The following is a 9660-nucleotide window of genomic DNA, read 5'->3' as shown; positions in this document are numbered from 1 at the left end:
AGGGACTCCTTCCTCGGAATTTTCCGAGGGCTCCGTTCCTCGGAAATTCCCGATGAAAATTCCGAGGAACATTTCGTCGGAACTTCTGAGGATTGGACCATCGGAAAGTCCATCGAAATATCCCGAGGAAGTTCTCCCTCGGTATATTCCGAGGACCTTTCCGACGAACTGGTGGTCCTCGGAGTTTCCTCGGAAATTCATTTCCTCGGAATTCCGTCGGAAATTTCCGAGGGATTTCCGAGGAAAAATGAATTTCCGAGGAGTTATTTCCGAGGACTTGTTTCGTCGGTATGTCGTCGGAATAACGTTATTCCGACAACATACCGACGATTTTTTCCCTCGGTATGCCGCTGTTTTCTTGTAGTGCAAGGCAGTCAGTGGCCTTTAGCAAGGCAGTCATCACATACGTTTAGAGATCTTGGTATGTAAGCAATTGAGAACTTAAAAAAAAACAGTAGAACTGGCTTTTATTTCGTCCAACTCAGGTGCCATTGCCGGCCAGCATGTCTTGATATCATATAATTATGCATCCATATTCTAAACTTTTGCAGAATTTTAATTTTAGAAGCATCAAGATTCAAGATATTGAAAACTCAATTTAAAAGAAGCAGTATTTTGGACACTGAGCAACTCAGAGAATCCCAAGTACAGAAGCCTTCTCTCTTGGATGTCAAGAGGTGTCAAGAGTTATGACATCTATAATGTGTACGTGCTTTGATATCAAATGCGCTATTAATGTGAAAAATAGTAAATGCGCCTATGAATGTTGTGTACGTGGTACCTTTTATTTTATTCAGATTTCCCTTTTGACTCTTGCTTACTTTTTTTTTTTTTTTTAACTTTACTCTTCCTTACTTTGCTTGCTAGAAAAGAATTGATGTTAGATATAAAGAGTTTTTGCTAATCTCTATAATATTATTTGAAAAATCTGTTTTTTATTTGTCGCGCACACGTTAACTCCTACGATGGTTGATTACACTAATATCATTAATGAATTAAATATATTACATTTAAATACTATTATTGAATTTTTATTTAGTTTCCTTTTTAAAATTTTCCAAATAACATATATAATAAAATAGAAAATTTTATAAAGTTTTTAAAAAATTAAAACAAAAATTAAAATATTCCATTTAAAAAATATTTTTAAATAACATAAAATACACTTTTTAAGTAATAAAATATTTCTTTATATCTATATTTTCTTAGACGAAAATATATATTTGCATATAATGTGATTTCATAAAACAACATTCACACACATAATCTTGATATTAAAAAATGAAATATTATTTCTTTTAAAACATAATTTTAAACAATACAAAAATATATATTTTTAAAGTAATAGAAATAATTTTTATATGTTGTTGGCATCAAATATAGTTTATAATTAGTATTATTGAAATGTTTTATTTATTTTTCATATATTTAGTTGACTATAATATCTTTCAATTACAGTAAAAAATCTATAAATTATATTTTACTTATATAATATGATTTTAAAATACAATCACCCATTTTTTAAACTACTTATTTTTAAGAGATATTAAAAAAATAAAAAAAATTAACAATAAATATATTTTAATTAAATAATTATATTTTTTTAAATAACATAACACTATATACTGTAACGAGGTAGATATATTATATTTAATCATTATTAAAATTATTCGTTTTCATAATATTAAATTTGTTTTTAAATTTAATATTTTTATTTTTGTGGAACTTAATATGACTATAATTAAAATACCAAATCAAATCGGAATTCTCAGATTAAGATTATTTAAAATAAATTTTAGTTTACCATTTAATAAATTTAAAGCATAAAATTATTTAGAATTTATAAAATATTTTAATTATTGATATGTGTTCATGAGCTTCTAAAAATGTATCAATTACTTATATATGTAACTTCATATTGATCATCGTTTTATTTTCTGATATTTTGTTTTAAAAAAATCAACATATAATTTGATAAATATTATGAAAATACATGCACATTTAAACGATAAATAAAACTAATTTGATTTTACTTAATTATAATAAAAATAATTATACTTCAGTTTGAATTTGAAAAAATATATGTAACGCAATATACTCACAACATGAGTGACTCAACTAATACAACTTATATCTAAAATCATAGATTTAACAAAAATAAGAATATATAATTTTGTAATAATAATTTATTTTATAAATATAAATTATAAGATGACTCAAAACATATTAACAAATGAAAATAAAATACTAACCAACTGTTACAATTTAGTTCTTTTGTAAAATTTACATATATGCATGAGATATTGTAGAACATTATCGTTATATTAATTTACATAATTTAGAATCATATACTTTAGTTTATTTTATATTTTATTCTAAGCACAATATATCTTAAGTTATACTTTTTCTTCCTCAAATATATTTACATATCTAAGACAACAACCAACGTAAATGAAAATAAGAAAATTAATCATAATTTTAATATATTTAAAATAAAAAAATATTATAGTTGAATTCAGAGAAATAGATGGAATCTAATATACCCAAATGATAATTAAATCGACTATAAAAATAACAAAACCGACTAGATATAACATATCTACAATCATATGTCTAATTAAATTAATATAATATTATTAATATAAATTATGCATACAAATTATAAATTAATTTAAAATTTAAAAAAATAACAATTCAATTGTTATAATATATTTATTTTATTAATATTTATATCCGTGCATGAGCACGGGAAAATCACCTAGTGTATATATATATATATATATATATTTTAACAAAAGTTCCCTTGATTTGTGGTGTCTTTCTGGTGGAAAAAATAAATAAAATAACAACGTGAGCAGCAGGAAAAAATAATATAAAGCGTTTATAATTACACTGATGACTGACCATGGACTATTTGATCTGGTGAATATAAAGCTAGCCATTAGGTCAAATAGTCCATGGTGAATATTCACCAGATCAAATTGATAAGGTGAATTAACAATATTCTACATCACCTACTAAGTGCAACCTAAAGCAAAGTTAGCAAATAATTTACCTGACCTAATCCTATAAAAAAATGTGTAACGCCTTCATTCAGAGCGACTCACTGGTCCAAAAGTAATTATTCTTTAAAAGAACGTCTATGTGTATTGTATAATGCATATTTGGTTATAACTTAAAAAGTACATGAGCGTTGACATAGACACACTTATAATTAGGTTCAAAAAGTGGAACTAACAATCCCAATAATAATAATAATAAAAAAACAATCCCAATAATATACAATCCGAGTTTATATGGAAATGGAGCAAGTCATCTTCAATATTTTATCAAGCGACGATCTTGAATGTAAGATTATGAAGAAAGTCCCATCAAACCTAAAAGGAAGAATACACATACCCAAACCAATTCAGCAACTTCACCAAGTCAATCATATATATATAATTACAAGCAAGACTTATGATTCATCATCAAAATACCTAGCTCCTCCTTTGAAGATTCGGAAAGGAATAATCCTATAATTTCTCCTCTTCTTAATTATTTCCCATGGATATAGAAAATGCCGGTAGCAGAAGAGAAGAAGAAGAACCCATTGTTCAAAAGCCAAAGCTAGACAAAGGAAAAGGCAAAGCTCATGTGTTTGCTCCTCCTATGAACTACAGTCGAATCATGGAAAAACATAAGCAAGAAAAGGTGAATATGGCCGGCTGGAAAAGAGGTGTAGCAATCTTTGATTTTGTACTTAGACTCATTGCAGCCATTACGGCCATGGCCGCTGCAGCAAAGATGGCAACCACCGAAGAGACTCTTCCTTTCTTCACTCAGTTCTTGCAGTTCAGTGCTGACTACACCGATTTACCAACGTTGTCGTAAGTTATAAAATGTTCAGTTTTACTTAGATTATACCAAAAATTTAATAAATAAATTATCGAAATCATTTTGTAGCTCTGAGTTTGGTGCTTAGTAAGTTACTATAACTTTGTAGCTCTGAATTTAATATATGTGTTTTTTAACAGATCTTTCGTTGTAGTAAACTCAATCGTGGGCGGTTACCTAACCCTCTCATTGCCTTTCTCCATTGTCTGTATCATCCGGCCTCTCGCCGTGCCGCCTAGGCTCTTCCTCATCTTATGTGACACGGTAATATTTTATATGCAAGATTACTATCTAAAACGTCACATTTTCTTTTTGTTGCGGTTTTATATATCCAGAGAAATAATATCTTAAAAAAAAACAATATAAACGCAAACGCCCACTACGAAAGAGTTCCCCATTAACAATGAATTTTTTTCGTAAAACTGTAGTTTCATTTAGAAAAAGCTCCTTATTATGAAAATGTAAACGTAAAACCAGCGCCGAAAACAATAAGTGCTTTAATCACCTAACCTCGGGTGATAAGGTTAGGTTGATACAGGTAGCTCGTTAATGCATATAATATGGTTGTGTATATACAAAGGTTTTAAGATCAATAACGATGATTGTGTGTGTGTCGATTACATACAAACGACACATCTCTTTATTAATATATACAACTTTTGCGGACTAGGCGATGATGGGCCTCACAATGATGGCAGCATCGGCTTCTGCAGCGATAGTTTATTTGGCGCACAACGGGAATTCAAGCTCGAATTGGCTTCCGGTTTGCCAGCAGTTTGGTGACTTTTGCCAAGGAACGAGCGGCGCCGTGGTGGCTTCCTTTATTGCAGCGGCTCTTTTGATGTTCCTCGTCGTCCTCTCTGCATTTGCACTCAAGAGATCGACTTAAAAGCTTGTAATGAAATTCATTTGTGTGAAAATTTTAAAAGGGTCAGATGTATGATTTGTTTCTTATTGTGTTGTGTAACTCGAATGTACTGTGGATCATGTTGTAAATCAGTTTCATCTTACACATAGTTTGTTTTTGTTTTTTCCCAGCATAAATTGTCGTTTGAAAGAGAGCATTTATTTACCTGAGCATGTTGGAAAATATTATAGTCATCATGATGGTTAAGGTTAGGAGGATCCGGATATCCGGAAAATTTAGGGTATCCGGATCCGGATCCGTGGATTTAATATCCGGATCTGGATTCGTGGTTTTCGGATATCTGGATTTCGGATATCCGTCTCGATATTCTATTACCCGCGGGTATCCGGATCCGTAAAAATAATTAATTTTTTTTTAAATACTAATTTTTTTAATATAATACATAAATTAAATATTTATACAAGATTTATAAATATATTTATATATGTCTATAATATTGTAAAAAACTAAAATATAATATTATAAGATTAATTCATGTATAAATATTAATATATCAAATAAAAATATTAATAAAATTTAAAAATTTAATGTATTTTAAAAATACGGATCTGGATCTGGACCTAAAAATTAAGATATCCGGATCCGGATCCGGTCTGCACGGATCCAAGATTTTACTATCTGGATTCGGATCCGGATATCCTATTTTCGGAGCGGATCTCGGATCGAATCCGGATCTTTGATATTAAGTCCCAGACCTAGTTAAGGTGATGATTGTTTTTAGTTTTTATAATGGTTTTTTTGTTTGACTGTGGAAATCTCTGTTTTATTAGTCAATCAGGTTTTTAAAGAAAAAGATTCCCTAAATGTTAGGATAATTATTATTTTTTAACTTGTTTTATAGCAATTAAGATTTGAAGAAAAAAATTCTTGCACGAAATAGAGAAACCGGATTACAAGTCCAACCGTTTTTGCTGAAATAGATCAGTGTTGTGTTACACAAGTTTAACCGGCGCTATGCCGGGATCCGACAATGGTTCCAATCTAGCTAACACTGTCCAGACGACAAGTCTCTAACCCTAACTAGTCCGTCTAAACAGTTAAACCAAGCTTGTTCTTTGATTAATGTTCCCCTCAGTCCGCTAAATGTGGGTGTTACACAATGCCAAATGGACAAGTGGCAAAGCTAACTCGAAAAGATGTGGACACGTGTCAAGCTCAGCACTCGGGTCGTCTCTCTCCCAGACCCGGACACTACGGTGTTCGAAAAAACTCTCTCTTTCCCCCAAAAATTTAACCAAATTGTCCTAATCTTCTTTCTCCTCCGATATCGCTCGAATCTTTGGTACTCGTATCTTCCGTCGGATCTCGAGTCTATACTCTCAGCTTCTGAAATCTCCGGTGAGCTTCCTACTCTGACAAGTCAACTCTAGGGTTTCGATTTACCCCCCTTTTATCATCGTTTTTGATTTCGCCCCGTTCCCTTTGATTGATTTCTATATGAAAGTTGTGGTATTGAGAAAGTTGATTACTTTACAACTAGGAGGAGGCTTTGAGCTTGTAAAGGTTTTATCTTTGATGGGAATGTTTCAGATTTAGTTTCTTGTGCGTCAGTTATGAGGGACATTGTATGTAGCTTTTGAGCTAGTGAAAGTGTTGTTGGGATTGTCTAAAGTTGGGGAATATTGATGAATGCTAGGGGAATGCAGATAAGGTCTTGCTGCGAAGGCTGGAAGGAATCCCACTCTCAAGGGATTGTCATCGTTGCCCCTAAAGCAAGAGCCAGGGACAAACCTTGGGATCATCATCACCTCTAATCTTTCCTTTCTTTGTATTTCGAAAAATGGCTCGCATTTTGGTTCAACGAGGAAGTTCTTCCAACGCAAGCCGCTCTACTTCCTCCTCGTCTGGCTCGTCTTCTTCCTCAGGAACTGAGCCACCACAGGCAAGCAGTAACGCTCAGGTTCCACCAGCGACAATTGATGAAGAAACTTCTACGGATGAAAAACAAGAGGAGGTTATTGTTGTTGAACCAGCAGAGTGTTCTGAAGCAAAGGATGTATCACTTCCCCCCAGTGATGAGCTTGTGGATAGAGAAGATGATGAAGGTTTGATTGCTTCGGAAAATGTTGTTGTTGAAAGTGAAGGTGTAGACTGTGATTCCCCTGATTCACCGCCCTTACCTGTTCCTCCACCAAAGCCTTCTTCAAATGATAATAGGAGATCGGTCTTGAGAAGTTTTGGTGCTTTACGAATTGGAGCAGCACAAACTGGATCACACCCTTCTTCTCCAAGGTCACTTAGTGAGAACGAAGGCTATAACAGTTCCGATGAGCATATGCCATGCTTTGTGCCCTCTCATACTGGCTCTAGCTCTGGCTTGGTAAGTTTTATTTTCAGAGAATTTTTTTTTTGCACTCTTATGGATTTTTTTTTTTATATATTTGATTCCTATTGTACAGGAAAGAGAAGATGAGTTTGAAACCGAGATTAGGCAATCGAAAGGCTTCGAAATCAGGCGTATGCTGGAAGATGGAAATTGTCTCTTCAGGGCTGTTGCAGATCAAGTATATGGAGACTCGGAGTCACACGACATGACTAGACAACTGTGCATGGATTACATGGTAATTTTCTATCATTTGTCAAGCTAGGTGTTTGACTTTTGCTTTCATTAGATGAGCAGAAAGGGACTTGCATTTGAGAATAGCACGTTAGAAAGATATATTGAGCCAACAATATATGATGCAATTTCGCTACTTACCGTGTTATGCTACTTTTGAAACTATGATGGTACCTTTTGTTCTGAGTGAGCACACAAGTAGTGGTTTTTAGTTATGATGGTAACAAGTGGCAGAACTTACTCACGATGGATGGTTTAGGAACACGAGAGGGATCACTTTTCTCAGTTCATAACCGAAGGCTTTACCTCTTACTTGAAGAGGAAAAGGAGAAACAAGGTGGCGCTTTTCTCCTAACCTTTGTTAAACTATGTGTCAAAACAACTTTTGACCCCTCTTCTTTTTACGCAATGGTAATATAGGTCTATGGAAACAACGTGGAGATCCAAGCTTTAGCAGAAATGTATAATAGGCCTATCCACATTTATTCATATAGCACAGGTGCAACTTAGATTGACAGTGAAAACAAAAAGTTGTTCATGTTCGATAGTGTGACATGAAATTTATGAAAATTTGTTTTGTTTCCTACAGAGCCGATCAACATATTTCAAGGGAGCTACAACACCGACACACCTCCGATAAGGCTGAGTTACCACCATGGGAACCATTACAATTCTTTGGTGGATCCACATCGGTTGACAGTTGGTGCAGGTCTTGGGTTTGGTAGCCTCAGTGGGGTAAGCTTAGTTTCCTCTCTTGTTCAGAAAGATAGGCATCTCTTTGTTTTTTCTCATTCAGATTTTCTTGTTTTGAATCCAGAGACACGTGGACAGAGAGCAGGTGAAAGCTGCTATTAAGGCTCAGCAAGAACATCAGATTGATAATGCAAGTAACCCATATTATATATGTACTAAGTCACTAATCTATCTGAGTGTATGGGCTTACTTATACGTATTTGACTATGTTAACAGGCGCTCTTAGCAGAAGGGAGATATTACTCTGATCTCGAGCTTACGGAAAAGGAAATTGAACGGTCGGTAATGGAAGCTTCTCGTGCTGAGTATCTTATGGAATGGTCCAAGCCACGTATTGGTCCCGCCTCTAATGCTGAGACGTCCTCTTCTGGAGCTAGTGAGTATTATTTTTTTCTTTTGAACCCTTCTCACCTTGAGAAGAACAAGCATATTTGAGACAAAAATGAAATTCTTGAAAGCAGGAACTGACTGGAAACAAAAGGAGGCAGTAAAAGAGAAGACGGTGGTGATGAGCAGCAGCAGCATAGATATGGTTTTGTCGATGGGATTTAGCTATACGCAGGCCATGGAAGCTTATAGCATTTTCGGGGATGACGTTGACTCTATCGTCTGCTATGTACTGGAGACGAGCTGTGGGAGCACCAACAACCGACGCAAAGGCAAAGCCACGGAGTAGATAAATATGTAACATTGCGTTGTTTTGTTATATAGTATGAGACACCGATTGGTATTCTTATCAACGTTTGGGAGATTGTTACCCTTTGTCAAAATAGTGAATAAACTTCTGCGTCATGACATGGTATGTTTAATGTATGTGGAGTCTTCCAACCGAATAAAAGAGTAAAAGAAATCACTTAGATTAGGCTATGTACTTGTCCTAAAATCTCCAAAAAAATTCGGTGCGAAGATCTCATTGAAATCTTTACTCCCTCCGTTTTTTTAATTTAAGTCGTTTTTAATATAAGTCGTTTTAGAATTGTGCACATAGATTAAGAAATCATTAATTTTTTATATTTTCTAAACAAAAACATCATTAATTATTTACCTAACCACAAATCAACCAATAATAAAATAGAAGGTATATTATCATTGGTCATATAACATTAAGTGTTAATAAATTTTACATAGAAAACCGAAAACGTCATATAATTTGAAACAAAAAAATTTCTGTAAAACGACTTATATAAAAAACGGAGGGAGTATTAAAATACTCCCAAAATCTCACGGCCCTGCAGCGCTCTCAGCTTGAGCCAACCTGATTGGAGTATGATCGTTACTTAGGGATGTCAATCAAAGAGCTGGACCGCGGGCCTGACCCGTAAAAGCTTGCTGCGGAACGGGATTGGGCCTCCATTTTGTAAGCCCGTAAAATTGCGGGCCTCGCGTGACGGGTTCAAAGCGGGACGAGTCAAAAGCGAGACGGGTCGAAAGCGGGATGGGCTACAGGTCAACCTGCGGGATTTTGAAGACCCGCAACCCTAAGTCCCCATTTCTTCTTTCACCTAAAACTGAGAGAGAGAGAGAAGGCGATTCGACGTTATGTAGC

The 9660-nt window shown here is 34.2% G+C and overlaps 2 protein-coding genes across 4 annotated transcripts; both read left to right on the top strand.

The window, feature by feature from the left end:
• The first annotated feature begins 3484 nt into the window (after positions 1-3484).
• LOC106341032 (casparian strip membrane protein 3) lies at positions 3485-4953 on the top strand. The gene is made up of 3 exons (XM_013779850.1): positions 3485-3869; positions 4017-4140; positions 4547-4953. The coding sequence occupies exons 1-3, from the start codon at positions 3547-3549 to the stop codon at positions 4763-4765; spliced, it is 666 nt and encodes a 221-aa protein (XP_013635304.1). The 5' UTR covers positions 3485-3546; the 3' UTR covers positions 4766-4953.
• Positions 4954-5978: 1025 nt separating this feature from the next.
• Positions 5979-8964, top strand: LOC106336714 (OTU domain-containing protein 5-B-like). Of its 3 annotated transcripts, none has more exons than XM_013775631.1 (9): positions 5979-6142; positions 6451-7124; positions 7204-7365; positions 7621-7698; positions 7782-7860; positions 7951-8096; positions 8179-8244; positions 8331-8490; positions 8573-8964. In XM_013775631.1, exons 2-9 carry the CDS (start codon positions 6585-6587, stop codon positions 8788-8790), a joined length of 1449 nt encoding a protein of 482 aa, XP_013631085.1. In that variant the 5' UTR covers positions 5979-6142; positions 6451-6584; the 3' UTR covers positions 8791-8964. The 3 variants fall into 3 exon arrangements, with proteins under 3 accessions (XP_013631085.1, XP_013631084.1, XP_013631086.1); XM_013775630.1 differs by having other exon boundaries at positions 5980-6142; positions 6441-7124; XM_013775632.1 differs by having other exon boundaries at positions 5984-6142; positions 6441-7124; positions 8576-8964.
• Positions 8965-9660: the final 696 nt, after the last annotated feature.

The sequence above is a fragment of the Brassica oleracea genome, chromosome C4 (assembly GCF_000695525.1).
Source record: "Brassica oleracea var. oleracea cultivar TO1000 chromosome C4, BOL, whole genome shotgun sequence".
Taxonomy (NCBI): domain Eukaryota; kingdom Viridiplantae; phylum Streptophyta; class Magnoliopsida; order Brassicales; family Brassicaceae; genus Brassica; species Brassica oleracea.
The sequence above is the reverse complement of the archived record's forward strand: the minus strand, read 5'-3'. Positions and strand labels throughout refer to the sequence as shown.

Bases quoted from the DNA above. Each gene is read 5' to 3' on its own strand.
- LOC106336714 (XM_013775631.1), top strand. From the start codon at position 6,585: ATGGCTCGCATTTTGGTTCAACGAGGAAGTTCTTCCAACGCAAGCCGC. The intron at 7,125-7,203 runs GTAAGTTTTATT...CCTATTGTACAG, and splicing joins CTGGCTCTAGCTCTGGCTTG to GAAAGAGAAGATGAGTTTGA. The intron at 7,861-7,950 runs GTGCAACTTAGA...TGTTTCCTACAG, and splicing joins CATTTATTCATATAGCACAG to AGCCGATCAACATATTTCAA.
- LOC106341032 (XM_013779850.1), top strand. From the start codon at position 3,547: ATGGATATAGAAAATGCCGGTAGCAGAAGAGAAGAAGAAGAACCCATT. The intron at 3,870-4,016 runs GTAAGTTATAAA...GTTTTTTAACAG, and splicing joins ACCGATTTACCAACGTTGTC to ATCTTTCGTTGTAGTAAACT. The intron at 4,141-4,546 runs GTAATATTTTAT...TTTGCGGACTAG, and splicing joins TCCTCATCTTATGTGACACG to GCGATGATGGGCCTCACAAT.